General features: G+C 54.5%; 9 protein-coding genes across 9 annotated transcripts; 8 read left to right on the plus strand and 1 right to left on the minus strand.

Annotated features, from left to right (window-relative positions):
* Window positions 1–1,773: 1,773 nt before the first annotated feature.
* On the plus strand, window positions 1,774–5,441 carry J4E92_005399 (uncharacterized protein; the record flags this gene model as incomplete). The annotated part of the gene is made up of 2 exons (XM_051496781.1): window positions 1,774–1,780; window positions 1,951–5,441. The coding sequence occupies 2 exons, from the start codon at window positions 1,774–1,776 to the stop codon at window positions 5,439–5,441; spliced, it is 3,498 nt and encodes a 1,165-aa protein (XP_051353501.1).
* A 941-nt stretch (window positions 5,442–6,382) lies between these two features.
* On the plus strand, window positions 6,383–7,305 carry J4E92_005400 (uncharacterized protein; the record flags this gene model as incomplete). Its single annotated transcript, XM_051496782.1, has 2 exons — window positions 6,383–6,390; window positions 6,423–7,305. The coding sequence occupies 2 exons, from the start codon at window positions 6,383–6,385 to the stop codon at window positions 7,303–7,305; spliced, it is 891 nt and encodes a 296-aa protein (XP_051353502.1).
* Window positions 7,306–7,323: 18 nt separating this feature from the next.
* J4E92_005401 (uncharacterized protein) lies at window positions 7,324–7,866 on the plus strand (the record flags this gene model as incomplete). Its single annotated transcript, XM_051496783.1, has 2 exons — window positions 7,324–7,332; window positions 7,390–7,866. 2 exons carry the CDS (start codon window positions 7,324–7,326, stop codon window positions 7,864–7,866), a joined length of 486 nt encoding a protein of 161 aa, XP_051353503.1.
* A 147-nt stretch (window positions 7,867–8,013) lies between these two features.
* On the minus strand, window positions 8,014–8,701 carry J4E92_005402 (uncharacterized protein; the record flags this gene model as incomplete). Its single annotated transcript, XM_051496784.1, has 2 exons — window positions 8,014–8,192; window positions 8,254–8,701. The coding sequence occupies 2 exons, from the start codon at window positions 8,699–8,701 to the stop codon at window positions 8,014–8,016; spliced, it is 627 nt and encodes a 208-aa protein (XP_051353504.1).
* An 893-nt stretch (window positions 8,702–9,594) lies between these two features.
* J4E92_005403 (uncharacterized protein) lies at window positions 9,595–10,912 on the plus strand (the record flags this gene model as incomplete). Its single annotated transcript, XM_051496785.1, has 2 exons — window positions 9,595–9,599; window positions 9,865–10,912. 2 exons carry the CDS (start codon window positions 9,595–9,597, stop codon window positions 10,910–10,912), a joined length of 1,053 nt encoding a protein of 350 aa, XP_051353505.1.
* Window positions 10,913–11,093: 181 nt separating this feature from the next.
* J4E92_005404 (uncharacterized protein) lies at window positions 11,094–11,483 on the plus strand (the record flags this gene model as incomplete). Its single annotated transcript, XM_051496786.1, has 2 exons — window positions 11,094–11,102; window positions 11,154–11,483. The coding sequence occupies 2 exons, from the start codon at window positions 11,094–11,096 to the stop codon at window positions 11,481–11,483; spliced, it is 339 nt and encodes a 112-aa protein (XP_051353506.1).
* Window positions 11,484–12,315: 832 nt separating this feature from the next.
* On the plus strand, window positions 12,316–14,132 carry J4E92_005405 (uncharacterized protein; the record flags this gene model as incomplete). Its single annotated transcript, XM_051496787.1, has 3 exons — window positions 12,316–12,388; window positions 12,782–13,035; window positions 13,104–14,132. 3 exons carry the CDS (start codon window positions 12,316–12,318, stop codon window positions 14,130–14,132), a joined length of 1,356 nt encoding a protein of 451 aa, XP_051353507.1.
* A 941-nt stretch (window positions 14,133–15,073) lies between these two features.
* On the plus strand, window positions 15,074–16,390 carry J4E92_005406 (uncharacterized protein; the record flags this gene model as incomplete). Its single annotated transcript, XM_051496788.1, has 2 exons — window positions 15,074–15,709; window positions 15,764–16,390. 2 exons carry the CDS (start codon window positions 15,074–15,076, stop codon window positions 16,388–16,390), a joined length of 1,263 nt encoding a protein of 420 aa, XP_051353508.1.
* Window positions 16,391–16,751: 361 nt separating this feature from the next.
* On the plus strand, window positions 16,752–18,128 carry J4E92_005407 (uncharacterized protein; the record flags this gene model as incomplete). Its single annotated transcript, XM_051496789.1, has 2 exons — window positions 16,752–17,354; window positions 17,406–18,128. 2 exons carry the CDS (start codon window positions 16,752–16,754, stop codon window positions 18,126–18,128), a joined length of 1,326 nt encoding a protein of 441 aa, XP_051353509.1.
* Window positions 18,129–18,609: the final 481 nt, after the last annotated feature.

The following is an 18,609-nucleotide window of genomic DNA, read 5'->3' on the forward strand; positions in this document are numbered from 1 at the left end:
GGTGAGCTTCAGCGAGCAGCGACGGTCGTGACGGGGCCCATAGCGCGAGGCGGTGGCAGCGGGACGCGTGTGGGTGAGAGTGGCAGGCACGAGTATGGGCCGTGGCAGTGGACGTCACGGCAATGGCACGTCTATTGCACGGTGCGCGTGGATCTAGGGCAGCAGAGGTGAGGGAGCTCGACAGTGCATGTCGTCGGCGCTAGGCCCGAGCCAGCGCGCGGTGAGAGATGCGCTCCACCTAGGCACCGCGACCACGGAAGGCCAGAGCTCGGGTGCAGCGCGGATGCAGTCAGTCTCGCATGGTTCGGTCGCAATGCTGGCTGGCCAACGGCGCAAACACTGGCTAGCCTCTGCACCATCGCGACGCGCCTCTGGCACTGAGGCGTCTTTGCAGGCCCGTATGCATGCTCCGGTGGCTGCAGCCAATGGCACGCCCGTAGCCTCGTCGGCGTCCGCTGATCCTCCCGGTCTCAGGGGCGCAAGGTGAACAGAGCAGACCGACCACCGTAACCCGTTGTCCGCCTGGTCGTCTTTCCTTGTGTGTCTACCGGACGTGTCGCCCTTGGAACTGCTGCGCCGTCGTCTGCCTCCGCATCCTCAGCAGGCCATAATACAGCCCCCCAAAAGCTGCCGCCGCCCATCCCTACCACGCTCTGCTGTCCTGTCCTCTCCCCAGCCGTACGACATGCGCGCGCGCCCCGTCCATTGCTCTGTCTAATTACCTCACCCTCGCCAGCCCAGCCTCTGCGTGCGCTCCGCCTCTCCTCCCTCTGTCTCTGTCTCCCAGGCCGAATGCGTGCGCGATAGGCCCCGGCCGCTCCTGCACCACCGCCCTCGCACCACCGCCGCCGCCATGTCCTTTCTCTTCGGCAAGAAGAGCAAGCAGCAGTCGAATACGCTGCCCCCAGCAACTCGGGAAATCACCTCGTCGCATGGCCCAGGCCAACCACCCCCCGCCGTCAATGGCACTGGCTCACGCGAACTCGAGAAGCCCCGTGGCGGCCCCCCGTCCCAGACACCCACGCCCGGCACCAGTGTGAACAACTCGTTGAGCTCCCTCCAAAATCCTGCAAATGCGCCCACCCCCGAGCCCAAGGCCCTGCGGGAGAAGGCCGACACCAACATTCAGGTACGCGCCATCGCAACTTCCTCGTGCCGCGCCTGTGCTGACTGCGACAGAACACGAATCCCAGATTTGCCGGCAATTCGCCAGACTCGCCTTACCCCTGGTCCTCCCGCCGCCTGAACTTCACCGCAGGCAATCCGTTCCCGCGATACGGCGCCGCCATCAATGCCACGGCTTCCAAGGATGGCACCATCTACCTCATGGGTGGACTGGTGGGCGGCGCGACGGTCAAGGGTGATCTGTGGCTGACAGAAATGGGCAACGGCAGCATGGCCTGCTATCCCATCTCCACCACGGGAGACGGCCCTGGTCCCCGCGTCGGTCACGCCAGTTTGCTCGTTGGCAATGCATTCATCGTCTTCGGAGGAGACACCAAACTGGCTGACAACGATGACCTGGACGATACCCTGTATCTCCTCAACACATGTGCGTAAAGCCTGGATGGCCTATACCTCCGACTAACGTGTCGCAGCTACAAAACACTGGTCGCGCGCACTACCACAAGGCCCCCGTCCCACCGGTCGCTACGGACACACCCTAAACATCCTCGGCTCCAAGATATACATTTTCGGCGGACAGGTTGAGGGCTTCTTCTTCAACGATCTAGTAGCGTTCGACCTGAATTCATTGCAATCTTCGGCCAGCCGATGGGAAGTGTTACTACCAAACACCAAGGAACAGGCCTCTCCACAGGGCAGATCCCCACCAGCCCGCACCAATCACTCGGTGGTGACTTGGAACGACAAGCTCTATCTGTACGTATCCCAATTTCTTGCCTTGTTCGAACTTTGATTGACTGATTGTTTTCAGGTTCGGTGGCACAGACGGCATCACCTGGTTCAACGATGTCTGGACCTATGAGCCACGTTCCAACGCGTGGACGGAGCTCGACTGCATTGGTTATATTCCCGTAGCCCGTGAAGGCCATTCTGCCGCCCTCGTAAACGACACCATGTACATCTTTGGCGGGCGCACTCAGGAAGGCGTTGATTTGGGCGACCTTGCCGCATTCCGGATTTCCTCCCGCCGCTGGTACATGTTCCAAAACATGGGCCACTCCCCGTCAGCCCGATCAGGACATAGCATGACCGCATTTGGAAAGCACATCGTCGTCTTGGCTGGCGAGCCCAGCTCTTCAGTCAGTGACAGGAACGAGCTCAGCCTTAGTTACATACTGGACACATCCAAGATAAGGTATCCGCCCAATGAAAGTGCTCCTCCACCACAAACGCAGAACACCCAGCGGAAGATGAGTGGTGGTGAGAGAAGCAACGTTCCTCCCGCTAAAGTCGGCTCCCCTCCAACGCGCGAGAGCATGATGTCCGGCCCCCAAATGACAAGAGCCCCAGAGAACATGGGCAACGGTATTAATCCAGGATCACGGCTGCCTCGTGCAGCTAATCAGGGGCCCCCAGGCCCTCCGCCACTTCAGCAGCCTCCGCAACCTCGTGAGAATGGCGTTGTCGTACAGGGTGCCGCGAAGCCCAGGAGCAAGACTCCCACCAAAAACGAACGCGGATACGGCCCACCTATCGATACGGGAGCTGTATCCGCCGTGGATAGAGACAACATGTCACCCATGACCCGCGACAGCCCGTCTACGAATGACATGCAAAGGAAGGCTTCGGATGCTGTAAGCCAACGTACCCCGAAGGAGTCTATGGACACTATGCGCACCGCTAGCACCACCGTTTCACGGAACACGTCCAAGTCTCACCGTGCGCAAGCTTCTCAAGATAGTACAGACCAGGCAACGAGGCAGTCTTTCGAAACACAGCAGCATCGCGGCTTTGTCCGTGACGCTGATCAATTACCCAGCGAAGGCCTGAAGAACGCATCGCTCGCCAACGACCAGAGAAATGCTGACCTGGTCAGAGAACTTGAGCACGTCAAGAGTCGCAACGCATGGTACGCCTCCGAGCTTGCACTTGCCCGTCGAGCAGGTTACAGTTCGGGCAACTCCACAAGTCCTGTATTTGATGAACGATCGGCCGACGCGTTTCGGGATGAAGACAGACCTTTGCTGGAGGCGCTTCTTAATATGAAGACCGAGCTTGAACGAGTGCAAACGTCAATCAAAGCCCAAGGTGACGATGCTGCAAAGAGGATCGCTGAAGTGGAGAGGCAGCGGGATGCAGCCGTCAGCGAAGCCATATACGCAAAAACCAAGTTAGCGGCTCATGGAGGCGGTAGTCAGAACGGAACCCCACAGCCAGATGGAGCTCGAAGCACAAGTACACCTGACGCCGATCGCCTCCAGGACATCAGTCGTCGATTAGCTACATCCTTGGCTGCTCAGGGCGACCTGGCTACCAAGGTGGAGCATTTGACTCGTCAGATTGACGCCGAAAAGAAGGCCAAGCAGCTAGCAGAGGAAACCGCAGAAGCTGCGCAGAAACGCGTACAAGAACTGGACTCGACCCGACAAAAGGCTACGGCTGAATCAGAGAGTTTACGCGCCGAGTTGCACGAAGCTGAGCGTATCGCAAGAGAAGTTTCCACTAGCGCCGCAGAAGCGGAATCGGCATCAAAGCTGCTAGCCATCGACAAGCAAGAGCTGAGCGCCAGGGTTGCTAAGGTGTCCGAAGAATCGAAAACTCAGTCTTCCGTCATTCAATCTCTACGCGATGCGGTTTTTGCATCTACAGAGAAGTCAACATTGTTGGAAAAGAAACTGAACGAGGAGCGGACGCAAAGCGAGAACCTGCGCCAGAAGTTGAGCCAGCTTCGTAGCGAATACGAGGCACGCGTTCTGGAACTGGAGACTACGACACAGAAGCTTCGCGATGCGGAGGAGCTAGCGGAGAGCCATGCAGAAGAGGCACGCCTTCATCGAGCCACTGTTTTCTCTGGTCTGCAAACGATGACGGAACGTTCCGAGCACGATGGCGCAAATGCCGATGAGCGCGTCGTGGTGCTGCAACAGCAAGTCGAAGCTGCAAATACCATGGCCCGCAAGAACCAGACAGCAGCTGATCAAGCGTCGGAGAAGCTTCGACGAGCAGAAGAACGAATCGCCGGTCTTGAGGCCTATCAAGAGCAATCTAGTCGTGAGGGGCTGACCATCCGTAAACAATTACAACAGGCTATGCGAGATGTACAGCTCTCCGAAGCTGAACGTACCGAGCTTCGCCAACAACACGAACGTCTGCGTCTCGAGAGCAATGCGTTTGAAGTTCAACTCAAGACTCTTCGCAATCTTCTTGATGAAAGAGGTGTGAATCCTGTTGACACGCGACGCTCGAGGGTACTAGACAGTCCAAACTCAAGATTTGGCACACCGGAGTTCAACCGCGTTCGCGAGCTGGAACAACAGGTGGATTCTATGACCAAAGCACATGAGGAGTTGCGTTCCATGTTTGAGGAGCGTGAGCATGAGGTCAGTAAAGAATGGGAGGAGAAGCTACAGGCGCTTCACAACGACCACCAAGCTGCCGTCAAGTACCTCCGTGGTACAGAGAAGATGCTCTCGAAGATGAAACAGGAGCTTGATCGTTACAAGAGCGCGAACCTGAAGCTCGAGGAAGAACTCACTCAAGCGAGACAAGACAAGCGTAGCCCTGCTGACGAAGCTAATCACGCCGAATTGGACGCAGAACGCACGGCACTCCGCTCGGAGTTGGACAAGTCGCGGGAGAACATGGAAGCTACCGTTTCGCGTTTCGAGACCCAGTTGTCCAAACTGCAGTCCGATCTGGCTTCCGCTCGCGCCGATGCCGAGACGGCAACGAATGCCACGAAGCAGGCCGAGCATCAGGCGGCTCAGTTCCAGGCAGACCTCGAATCGCTTCGCCGACAGTATGCACAGACAGAAGAGCGTGCACGCGAAGCTGAGAGCCGCGTCCAAATGTTCCTCGATCAGTTTGAGACATCGGTCGATAACTACCGCCGCCAATCCCAGGTTCCGGCTGAGAACGCCCACCCTGAACACAGTCGCCACCGGGCACACGATAGCGTTGCATCGGCCGAGTCTCTGTACAGCCACAACGATGGCTCCAGCACGCCAGAAGCCATACCCCGCCCTTCATCTTCTGCTACACGAAACTCAATGGCCCTTGACAATCTCGCTTCTGAGTTGGACGCACTCAGGAGTCACTGGGAAACTACCAACAAAGCTTACCGATTGAGCGACCGCTTTGATTTTGAACGCATGCCTGAAAACGATAACAACGACGATGTGGATGAACTTTCGCAATGGAGGAAGAGGGTGGAGAGCGACGATGGTCCACAGACTGCCACAGGCAGCCAGGGCCCAAATTCTGTTCAGCCGGCTGCAACCATGATCTCGCCTACACAAGTCCACGGATCTTCGTAAAGGCACACACGAACCTTGAAACGCTTTGCTGCTACTTGATGGGACATGTGTTCAGCGATTTGTAAGGCGTAATTTGGTTTTTTACACTTTCTCCTTCTCATGGTACCATCGTGTTTCGATGGGATTTCGTTTTATACCATTTTTGCTATTGCAGGATCATTGACTCAAGACTCTTGAGCTTCTTGCGCCTTGGTCCACTTTCTGGCACTCAGTTGATGTTGCTCAGTTTGCGCATCAATGACGTAGCGGTTTGCAAATCATGTCATGGATGTCAGAGGAGTTTATTGATTCAGGAACAACTACTGGCAAATGTAGGATTTTGATATCTTAATGTATATGATTTGGTATTGCAAAAAGTGAGCCTTTGGCGCGCGCATATTTGTTCATTCTATTGTTCGAGAAAGAGGCTGTTGACTCTTCACAAAAAAGTGAAGGTGAAGGGGACTCGACTAGCGCCCCGACCTCGTCGCTCTCCCACGTGGTACAATAGGAACGACGGGCTGTGATTCGCCGAGACCGACCAAACAATACGGTGATATGAAAGTTACAAGCATCTTCGAGCTCCAGAATGGGACTTTGTACAGGAAAAAATCACGCACTATTGTCCGACGTCTCGACAATGGAGAAAACGATACACACGGAGCAGCCCACGGGTCTAGGGCTAGTATAACATCTCTACAGCTTCTGGTCCTTCTCCTCCTTGCAACCTACTTTCTACTCACCAACTTCTATCTTTGCTCAATTTCTTCTTCTTCTTTCAACTTGCCTTGCTTTTGACGCTGGTCGTCTCTATATTCTCACACTCAAACTTCTTCGTCACTCGGTCTGGCACCGCTTCTTTCGAGCTACCATGTCTTCACCTCAAGCTCCCAACTCTCCGGCTCGCTCAGAGGCTCTGGATTCAGGTGCTGGTGGACGCAACGTTTCGACTGTTCTTCCTGATGTGCCTGTCGACGGCAACCCCGAGCTACCTGCCTTCAGCCCCATCGAGCCCATTGATTCCGGTCTTCATCAACAAGACGACGGCTTGGGTGATCTTTCTGGGTTCCAGTTCGACGCCGACTTTGCTCAACACCAAGATCTCGGTCACAACGAACAGGCCAACAACCACGCCAACGATCACGCTGCTATCCACGATGCCTTCGCTACACTTGCAGCAGCATCCACCAACAACCTCGACTTCGACATTGGAAACATGGACTTTGACCACGGCCTGTTCGACAGCAACGAGTTCACCGGCAACCAAGACAACACCAACTTCACTGACACCAACTCGGAGCTATCTCTACAACATACACTTGCTTCGACTCAGACTCAATATGGAGGCTGCGCATCTACCATCGAAGAGCAAACTGCACAGGCCTGCAACGAGAAGCCGCAGGCTCCAAAGTACAGTAGTTCCGATGCCGAGTTCAACTTTGAGGAGTTCTGTGCACGCTTTCACTCTGGAGAACTCAGTCCAGCTCAACAGGCTGCGGCTATCGCCGCCTTGTCCGGGAAGAAGAAGAACGCCGTATACCAGGATCTGATGCGCTCTTTTGGATTCCAACCGGCCAAGCCACGTGCTCCGGTCCCAGAGGGAGCTCTCACCGAGGACAACTACTTACCCATTCCATGGGAGCCCGAGATAGATGAGGATGGATATGAGATTATTCCCATCGAATTCGACGCTCCTGAGCCTGATCCGTCGGATCCACAGCCCATCTATCCAGCATTCAGCGGGCGCTTCAAGACCGGCGCAGCCGCTAGAGCATACCGCAAGCGCGCCCGCGTTCCAAAGAAGGGTCCAGCACCAGATGTCGAGCGCGTCAAAAAGTATGGACGTAAGTCACAGCATATTCATTACTGTTCCAACATGAACTAATCAGATCTTTTTCTAGGCATGTACTGGGTACGCCGTATCTACGACTCCATCATCGACGTCTCCGACGTCCGCGACAGCGAGAAGTCGACCAAGCTCGTTCGCTTTGAGAAACAGGCGGTGTACGATCCCGCGGACATCGAGGCTACGGCTCACCACGTCTTCGACGAGGCCGTCGCCGTACACACGCGAGGCTGGGTTCGCCCCAATGTCTACCACAAGAAGGTGGTTCGCGGTAAGCTCACCGATGTCAGCGAGGGGAGCGCGGAGAGGCGCTTGGCCCGTATCTGTTTCCTGTTGAAGCACGTGAAGGCGGCGTGCGATGATGCCTTGCGTGGAGGTCTTACTCTTGCGCTCTTGTGCGACAACCCCGAGGCTAGGGGCTCCACCAAAGACTCGAACAACAATGGCAACGGAAAGCGTGCAAAGAGAACGAAGGTTGTGAAGAAGTTTTTGGAGGCTGGGTTCACGGTTGAGACAGATGACGAGGAGTCTGACGAAGAGCATGGCGAGAACGAAGAAGAGGAAGGCGAAGGCGAGGAGCGAAGTGGTGATGAGGTTTGATGGTGATGGTGGCGGCGACGGATGCCAGATCTTCACTGCTGTTCGATACCCATTCTTTTTGAGCTCTCTGCTTGAGCGGCTGGTCCGCACAAGAGGCTTAGATGTCCGTTCGATATCAACTTCCATATCACGTAGCCTTTTTCAAGCTCAGTAGAACTTCACACCTCCAACGCTTTCTACTTCTTGTTTCGTGAACTTGGTCCTTGGTGTCTTTTGTTGGTCCTTATCCGGTGTTTGGGCAGTCTCTTGGATAGCAGCATCTTTCTGTGCCTTCCTCCTCTTCTTACTTTGGAAAAGAGCCTCTTCGTCCTGGATATCCTTCAGAACTATCACATGTCAGCTTCCAGACTGTCTCTAATCATGCCGTGTTCCAGAGTGTTGGCTTACCCTCAGCCCATTCTCTTTCGTCAGCCTCATTGCCCGTTCCCAAAACCGCTTCCACTGAGACGTCTTCCCCTCTCTGTACACGCTCAATGACCTCTTTCAATACCCCAATCTTCGCTTCGGCTTTGCGAAGGTTGTGTGTCCTCTCCTGCTTCAACCATAATATCTGGATAGCCTGGCTGCCAACGAGCAATCCAAGAATGATGTACGGGGTAGCGGGGTTCCATTCTTTGCGCCTAGGTCTCTCAGAGCGCGTCTTGAGTGGCGTTGGTATCAGAGAGGCCCAGAAGCTCGGCTGGACAATGCGCGGGAGGGACATGAAGCGTGGGTGCGACAGCGGGGGTGCGAACATGGCGAAAGCGCGCGCGTTCGGACGCGTAGGCGCGAGTAGGGCGGTTCGGTGGCCTACGGGCATGCGTAGCAGCTGGCGGAAGAGTCCGGACGGGTCCATGGCTAGACGTTGTTTCGATAGGTGTGCTCAGCGCGCGTGGGATGGAACTTTTGGTATCTGTACCATATTTTCGGATGACGCGGCTCGAAGTAGTTAGTGCTGTTGGAGATACCGAGGTCCCGCCTGCATCTCGCATCATTGACACTGCTCCATCAGCGTCATGTCTCTTTACATTCACGACGCTCGAATATGAGTAGATTTGCAAACAAAGAAGGCGCAAGAGGAGCTGCAGGAGGCGACGAAGAGGATCTGTCGCCATTCCAGAAAGTATCGCAATGGTTTGAGGCCATACGCGACAGTGATTACGATGCATGTTACCTTGTTGAGTCCATCACGCTGCTCTAATGCTATATCTATAGGGCCACGATGCTATCCTTGCGCGAGAACTCAAGGTCGAATCGGTAACCTATGCGCCGACAAGCAGCAATCCTCACGAGTCGCGCAACATCATGAGCTTCACGGTACCTAAGCAGCTGTGCAACGCTGGCGGTATGCTTCATGGCGGAGCCGTGGCTTTGATCTTTGACATTACAACTTCCATGGCCATTACGCCTTGTATCCGCGAAGGGTTCTGGGACGGCGGACATGTCTCACGTAACTGTAAGTGCAACCTTGAAGCACCCAAGAGGTTGGAATATGGAATGTGCTAACTCAGCATAGTGAACACGACCTACCTTAGGCCTGCCGCTGAGGGCACCAAGGTCTTTGTCGAGAGCTGGGTCGTCCATCTTGGGAAACGATTAGGCCAGACGAGGGGGGTGATGAGGCTGGGGTCGGAAGACGGCAAAGTCGGCTATACCTGTGAACATGGGAAAGTGAGCCTGGGTAGTAATCTGTAATAAATGCAAACGCCAGAGAGGCTGTTAGAAAGAAAGACGGCGAAATGATGCGACATGTTGTGAGGTGATGGGGATTGCGACTAGTGGACCCTGTATGTCATAGCCGTAGCCAACCCCAGCGCCAATGCATAGCTGCCATGGCCATACCATAGGCTTCCCACGGCACCTGCGACTTCCACTACCACGACACCCACACATACCCAATCATTGCGCCAATGGACCTTGGAGATGAAGGGAGCTCTCCGTGGGGAGGTACGTGTCTCTTGTCCTGCCGACGACACTGCGCACAGCTGACAAGCCTCCAGATGTGCCCTCACGGTCGAGCCCTGCGCCGAGTACTCACAAGGTAGAGCAGAACGACAACCTGGACGCCGAATCTTCCACCACCTCATCCAAGCCAGCGACCGATGCTGCCCCTACCGCCTCCGCCGCCCCGCGCTCGCCCGCAGGACGCGGCCCCAGAAGGCGACAATATGGCCTGCAATCGACCAAGCTTGAGGCTGTTGATGACCCGCTGGGCCCTCTGGGTGCTCCCTCGCCGTCGACAGGCCCTGAGGTTGCTCCCCCAGCGCCGCCTCAGAAGGAAGCTGCTGCGTCGCGCACCACTCGGGCCGCCCCCGACGCCTCCACGCCTTCGCTGCGCGGCATGATGGATTCGGTCGACCTTGATGACGACGACGCGCAGCTACGCTCTTCTCAAGGAGCCAGAGTACCGCCTCCAGTACAGGCTCCTTCGAATGCCGCCCCCCAGCGCCAGACACAGCCAAGCGTCAGCGTTGAGCAGGCCGCGAAGCCGTCCTTTGCCATTTCGGTGGGCGACCCTCACAAAGTCGGTGACCTCACGAGCTCGCACACAGAGTACTCCGTTACTACCAAGACGACGTCCAAGGGCTACCGCAACCCCGAATTTACCGTCTCGCGCCGCTACCGTGACTTCCTCTGGCTATACACACAACTGCACAACAACAACCCCGGAGTCATTATCCCTCCACCACCGGAGAAACAGGCCGTTGGGCGCTTCGAAGCCGATTTTGTTGAGTCGCGACGCTCCGCTCTGGAGCGTATGCTGAACAAGGCGGCTGCGCATCCAGTGTTGCAACACGACAGTGACTTGAAGCTGTTCCTCGAAAGCGAAGCCTTCAACATGGACATCAAGAACAAAGAGCGCAAAGATCCCGGTATAAGCGAAAGCAAAGGCATGTTTGGCTCTATGCTCTCTGGCAGCAGTGGTAAATTCGTTGAACATGACGACGTACGTATAACAATTCTCATGACTACTTACTATACTAACAGTACCACAGTGGTTCCACGACCGCAGAATCTACCTCGATGCTCTAGAGGCACAGCTAAAAGCTCTTCTCAAGGCTACTGACTCTGTAGTCACACAGCGGAAAGGTCTAGCTGAGGCGTGTGGCGACTTCTCGGCTTCTCTGCATTCTTTATCTGCTGTCGAGTTATCACCATCTCTGTCCGGTCCGCTTGATAGCCTATCCGATATCCAAATCCGCATTCGAGAGCTTTACGAGCGCCAAGCCCAACAGGACATCCTCACCATGGGCATCGTAATAGACGAGTACATTCGTTTGATAGGCTCTGTAAAGACCGCGTTCCAGCAGCGACAGAAGGCCTACCATTCCTGGCATTCTGCCGAACAGGAGCTACAGAAACGGAAAACCAACCAGGACAAACTATTGAGGCAAGGCAGATCACAGCAAGACCGTCTCAACCAGCTTAGCGCCGACGTTGCAGATGCCGAACGCAAGGTCCACCAAGCAAGGCTGCTCTTCGACGATATGGGTCGTCTGATGCGCAGTGAGCTAGAGCGCTTTGAGAGAGAAAAGGTCGAAGACTTCAAGTCAGGCGTGGAAACCTTCTTAGAGAGTGCTGTAGAAGCACAGAAGGAAGTAAGTTCACCTACCACACCTAATATTCCGGCTTACTGACTGGCGTACTAGCTCATCGAGATTTGGGAGACTTTCCTGATGCAATTAGACACCGATGAAGGCGATACTTTTGTTCCTCCCGCGGGTGTCGTCGCTTCATCGAACGTGGATGAGGCACCAAGTAACGATCCTACCAATAACCAAGACTCAGAAAGACCGGAAGTGGGTAACGAAGGTGTGTCAGAGGACCAAGACTAGAAGGGCTACACGAGTCGTGAAGCCTTTGCCATGTGGCAAGTGTGGGCGCGGCATTGTGAGGATTAGCGCTCATGTCGGGATAACAACCCCCGATTCCCGTATATACCGCACGGGTTAGAGATACTCGGTGCTCGCTAGACTGTATGTCAAGTGAGCCGCATGTGGATACTGGATAATTCATAACCTGGGATGCGTGGAGCACCTCCCTGTTTGGATTTGGTAACATCATTGCAAGTAATCTAGCTCATGCTGAACTGCCTGATGGCCAAACTATGTGTACCATCAGGCCTTGACTCTACACATTGACAATTCACATCATTGGCTTTGAGGTTGTTAGCTATGCGTTTCGTTACATCCTACATGACAGTGCCTTGCGTCATCATAATCGGAGGTGCGCGTCTATTCGCTCCAGTTTTCGCTTCCTTCGGCGTGATGTTGCATGTCGGGCCAGGCGCGGGGTTGAGAACACTGTATCGTCAGCTGTTGGCCAAGTAGGCGCCGGCAAAAGAGGCGGTTCGCAGCCGGCTAATTCATTGCGGGCAGTCGCCGATATCTTCGATGAGAAGCACCGTATATAGCTGAGCTGTCATGCGAGAGTATCGCAAACAATACACATAACGTCTAACCCACCATCATGCCGCTAGTTCGTAATCCCATTCTTCCAGGTTTCAACGCGGACCCATCGGTCTTGCGTGTTGGAAATGACGGTAAGATATTGTTTTGTTCAACTTCAGAAAACGAGCTAACCAGAGTACCATAGTGAGTATTACAGTTTCTACAACTCCCCGATTTCGACTGCGGGACTACCATGAAAGCCACCGTTGGGATTTTTCGATGTGATCTGGGGATTGTTGAACCTCAGACCTTAGAAGTAGGCCATGGCACGTACTAATTGTGTCAAATTAGTACTACATTGCAACATCCACTTTCGAGTGGTTTCCAGGAGTGCAAATACACCACTCCACGGATCTCGCCAACTGGGAGCTTGTCACACGCCCACTGAGCAGGAAGAGTCAATTGGACATGCGCGGTGACCCCGATAGTTGCGGTACGTATTCGATCAGAATCGAATGTATCCGCGCATTTCTGACAGACTTTAGGTGTCTGGGCACCTTGTCTCACACATGACGGCAGCAAATTCTGGTTGGTGTACACAGACGTCAAACGCAAGGATGGCTCCTTCAAAGACACGCCCAACTACATCGTCACTGCCGATCGCATCGAGGGTCCGTGGTCTGACCCCATTTACATCAACCACTCAGGATTCGATCCTTCACTGTACCACGATGACGATGGCAAGAAGTACTTCATAAATATGCTGCAAGACCACCGAAGACGTAAGCAGTTCTTCGTTGTAAGTGAATGCCTTCCGGCGGCGGCAAGTCGTTGCAGCAGATACCGAGCTCATGGATCTACTTGTAGGGAATCAGAATGCAGGAATGGGATCCTGAAACGAAGAAACTTGTTGGCCCATGGAAGACTATCTTCCCCGGTAGCGACTTAGCTCTGGTGGAAGGCCCACATCTATACAAGCGGAACGGGTGGTACTACTTGTTGACTGCTGAGGGCGGCACAGCATATGAACACGCCTGTACTTTGGCACGATCCCGCGATATTTGGGGCCCATACGAATTGCACCCTCAAAAGCACATCATCACCTCCAAAGACGCACCGCTAGCTTCGCTACAAAGGGCTGGTCATGGAGATATAGTCGACACTCCGGACGGCAAAACATACATCGTCCATCTGGCTGGCCGCCCTACCACACAATTCCGTCGCTGTGTTCTTGGGCGTGAATGCGCTATTCAAGAGGCTTACTGGGACAAGGACGATTGGCTATATGTCAAGAATGGGCCCGTTCCATCTCTCCATGTCGAACTGCCGGCAGCGCGCGACGATACCGCATACTGGGCTGAGCAGCGGTACGAATTCAACAGCAAAGATGGTCTCCACAAAGACTTCCAGTGGCTCCGCACCCCGGAGCCAGAGCGCATCTTCAACGTCAAAGATGGTGCTCTGCAACTCATTGGGCGCGAGGCCGTTGGATCCTGGTTCGAACAAGCCCTTGTTGCACGCCGTCAAACGCATTTCTCGTATGATGCCGAGACAGTCGTTAGCTTCAGCCCAGACGACGAACGCACATTCGCAGGTCTGACTGCCTACTACTGCCGCTTCAACTTCTTCTACCTGACCGTCACGGCCGACTCTGATGGTAAGCGCGAACTGCTTATCTTGAGCTCGGAAGCTTCGTGGCCGGACGGCAATTTGAAACTCCCGCTCGCGGAGCCGGTGTCACTCCCACAAGAGGGCAAGGTACGATTGGCGCTGAGCATTCGGGGTAGAAAACTCCAATTTAGCTACGCGCTAGAGGGACAAAAGGACTTGACAGAGATTGGACCGGTCTATGATGCTTCGATCCTCAGTGATGAGTGTGGTGGCCATCAAGCGTGAGCTACTTTCCTCTTTCACTCACATGACGATGCGTGCTGACTTTGCAAACACAGACATGGAAGCTTCACGGGCGCATTTGTGGGTATGGCGGCATCTGATTGCAACGGCACAGAGAAGGTGGCGTCTTTTGACTACTTCGTATACAGGCCTGCTCACCACGAAACGGACCGCTACGATATGTGATAAGACTGTATATATTCGTCCGCACCCCAGCGTAGCACAGCTCCATTCAATATCGAAGATGCCCTGCTTGACATGGTGCACGCACAAGTCCGTAATCTCATCAGAAATGTATGCCTACAGCTTGGCTGAGGCATCTATTGCACGAGGGCACGAATACGTGTTAGACAGGATGTGATAACCGGTAGTGTTGATACAAGATCGCGGCTCGAAGTGTTTCAGACCAGCATCCGTAGCGCCGGGTCTGCTCTAGTCTGAACTATCGGCAAACGGCGCCATGACTCGCGTAGAATTTGGTGTTACACCATGGTGAGATGGGGCTCCAAGTGGAGCCTTTTCAAAAGTACGGACTCGAGGTGTTGTACCAAGTCGGAATTGTGCAGTCCAAGGCTCAAAGGCAATCTCAGGCTGATACGGCTGTCGTTCATCTGTCTGTGTCGCAGATCTCTGTGTCGTGACCCCTGCGTCTCAGCACCGTTTCATAGCATGACCGCGAATCCACGATGGACTACATAGAGGCTGAGTTGAACCTCAATTTATTGACAGATATCAAATTCATCTTAATTACTAAGAGGCCTAGCTGAGCTCAGCTTCTTCCTTCGATTAATCCGGCCCGCCATACACGCAGACGTTGCGCAGTACCCTTCCGACCACAACCCCAGCATAAGATGTGGGCACCAAACCGCGTAACTCCAGGAGCGAAACGCACACCATCTGTCCATTCTATCGCATCCTTTCAATCAGGCAGTCGCCCCGTTTCCATGAGTTCACCTCAAATGCAGAGACGACCGACGAATTACGAGTCCGACAACTACTCTGATTTGGGTTCAGAGGACGAACAGCCACAGCCACAACAATACTCCCGTCGTCCACAAGACACCTCCATGTCAGCCATGGCGCAAATGCAACGACAACAGCAACAACCTAACCCCACAGCACCTTTGTTCTCTCAGAAGAAGGCGAACGACGTCGTACATCCTGTCAACGTGCAAAAACCGCAATATCAAGACCAGCGAACCTTTGTTGAGCGACCGGTGGACGACGATGCGACATCGCGATCTTCCACTCTGGACGGCAACGAGGAGGACGTCCCTTATCCATCGAAGAAGTCATTGGCGCCTTCAGCCACGAAGATGAGCCTTACAGGCCAGGAACCGGTATCTCCAGCACCCGCACCGCATGTCCCTGGTCCTCTGGAGTCGCAACTTGCCGCCCTAATGTCCAAGCTTGTCTACATCGAACAATCGAATCCTGCCATATCAGTCAAGCCTGAAGAGTACGAGCAGACGATGGCGCGTCTGAAAGCGTTGGAAGACGAGAAGAAGACATGGTGGAAGCGACACGACGCCATCTGGGCCCTTCGAGACGAAGATGTAGAGAACAACATTAAGATTCGTGTAAGTGTGAAGACGATGGATTAGCGCAAGCCATTCACTAACATGTCGATACAGGGACTACTAGCTAGCTGTCGACGCGAACTGGACGCGACCAAAAAGCTGCGCGACGAAGATCTCATCAACGTGCAGATTGTACGGAGCAAGCTTGCGGAAAAGACAAGAGAGGTGGAGCGACTGCATGCACAGACTGGACGTAGCAGTCCAAGCCGGGGACGTCCAGGCAGCTTTCTCGAAAGGCGCGACACAACCGACCTCTTTACCGCGGCCAAGGTGGCAGCTCTTGAGCAACGAGCTCTCGAATTGGAAAAGCGAAACTCTGATCTTGTCGCGCAATTAGGGGCGCCGCGAGGTGGCAGCATCGACGATCTAAACCGATCGACCGCTCACCAAGCGTGGAAAGGGACCGTTGCTGATCTTGAATCCAAGATCAGGGCCAAAGACGCTGAGCTCGAGCGACTACGGTCTCAGGGTGCTTCGGGAGGAAGCGGGCAGATGGACTGGTACCGAATTGAAGCCCTGCTTGAGGAACATGCCACATACCGCGAGAGCATCGGAGGCAAGCTGCAGGCTCTCCGGTCGGAGAAGGAGGGACTCATGAGAGATCTACACCGCAAGGAGAATGACTGCCAAGTGTTGGAACTCAAAGTGCAGACGCTGCAGAGACGGGCGAACGTGGTGTGACGAGACGGTGTGTGACGAGACTGTGTAATGCTAGAAGCGAGTTGGCTACCCAATACCCCTGGTTATTTGATTGTTTTTATTTTCACCGTATCCACCCATTGAGGAGCCGGAAGATGTGAGATGGTGGCTGACGTGGCTGGTGAGGTCAATGCGCAACCGCTGCCTTGGCAGGTACCTGGCAAACATCGTCATATCCCGTCGGTTGTGGTCGAGCACGCCCTGCTTTCGGCTTTCTCCACAGCGTACGGCACGCTGGATCCGGACAATGACATCGTTTGCGCAGCCTGGGGCAGAGCTTAAAGGCCATCATGTATCCCAACTTTCCTAGGTACGGCTCGCGCTCTAGCCTACATTGCCCACCATGCAGTCGGCCCTCGTTTCCATCCTCGCAATTGCTAATGCAGCCACGGCACAGGCCGCCTACTCGTTCGACCCTCTGCAGCATCTTGCTGGCATTGCCCCATACTTCGAGGACCCGCGTCTCGACCCCAAGCCGCCACAGGGCTGCAACGTAACGCGCGCGTCGTACCTCATTCGCCATGCCGCCATCTACGCCAACGACTTTGACTACGAGGAGTACATCGAGCCCTTCACCGACAAGCTGAAGAACACGACGGCCGACTGGCGGAGCGCAGGACCCCTGTCATTCCTGTCCAAATGGCAGACACCCATCAGCGACGAGGAGCTGGAGGACCTCACTTCGGTTGGAAGGCTGCAATCGTACAAGCTGGGTGTCGATGTCCGTCTGCGTTACCCTACTTTCAAGGACCCTGAGCGCGTATGGACATCAACGGCCGAGAGGACCGAGCTCAGTGCATCTTCCTTCATCGACGGCCTTGTGGCTGAGAGTAACGGCACCGAGCGCGTTTCCGTCCGCGAGGATGCTGCTCGAGGTGCAGACTCCCTGACACCATACAAGGGTTGCCCCAAGTACAGCTCTTCGTATGGTAGCGAGCAGTCATCTGTACGTAAACTCACCAAGACAACATGACTTCAACTAACAAGACTCCTCCAGCAATACCAAGAAACCTACACCAAGCCCATCGTCGAACGGTTGAATGCGTACGCCCCTGCCTTCAACTTCACCAAGTCGGACATTGTAGGCATGCAGCAGCTGTGCGGATACGAGACAGTCATTCGTGGCTCTTCCCCCTTCTGTTCGCTCGACCTCTTCTCCCAGGACGAGTGGCTCTCCTTCGAGTACATGAACGATATCATGTACTTCTACAACACCGGCTATGGAAGCCCCGAGCTGTCGGGTGCTCTTGGCCTTCCCTGGCTCAACGCTACCGCTGTCGAGTTGCTCGCGGACGAGGCTGACCAGGATCTCTACGTCTCTTTCACTCACCGCGAGTTGCCTCCTACCGTCGTAGTCGCCATGGGCCTGTTCAACAACTCCGCTAATACCGGAGTAAACAACCCAAACATCACAATGCCCCTCGACAGGCCCAACCATGCGAGAGCGTGGAGATCATCGAGGATCCTACCCTTCTTGTCCAACATTGCTGTTGAGAAGATGTCATGCGATAGTTACGGATTCGCCGCTGACGAGTACGTCCGCGTCCTCGTCAACAAAGACCCGCAACCGCTGGCTTGTGCCGACGGCCCAGGAGAGAGTTGCTCCAAGAGCGCGTTCCAGGATTTTGTTCAAGAGCGCGCCGACATGTTTGGCGGATTTACTGAGGAATGTCAGCCCGAGTACTCCAACTCTACCGACATTCTCACCATATTTAATTAAGACGACGTTCTGAGTCGCTAATAATATAATGTTGTAATGTTCAATCATCTTCTGTGCATGCTGCAAGGTGAATGCCGAGCGTCGCTAGTGGACCCCACGATCGCGGGCACTTGTTGAAGCGTCGACGATCATCGTGAGATGAACAACACTAATAATCAAACATCTCTGAATAATCAAGTGACAGGTATTTGCGCATGCGCCAAGTCTTTGGACAATCTCTTGTCCGCGGGCTTCCGCTCTAAGCTGCGCGCGGATAGCATATGTGAGCTACATTCGCGTGGCTTATCGGCTTCAACATCGCATGCAGGGGGCGGAAAACCATCCAAGGAAAGATGCCGATTAGGATTCAGACAGCCAGAAGCTTTCACGTGCAGCGCAAATGTTCCGATGCAACTCAACAATTGCCCAAGGTGCAAACTAGCCCTATTGATTTTTGTAGACGTCATGACTGGCAGTCTTGGTGTGGACTGATCCAGGAATA

Source organism: Alternaria infectoria (assembly GCF_024043175.1).
Source record: "Alternaria infectoria strain BMP 0036 chromosome Unknown scaffold_7, whole genome shotgun sequence".
Lineage (NCBI taxonomy): Eukaryota > Fungi > Ascomycota > Dothideomycetes > Pleosporales > Pleosporaceae > Alternaria > Alternaria infectoria.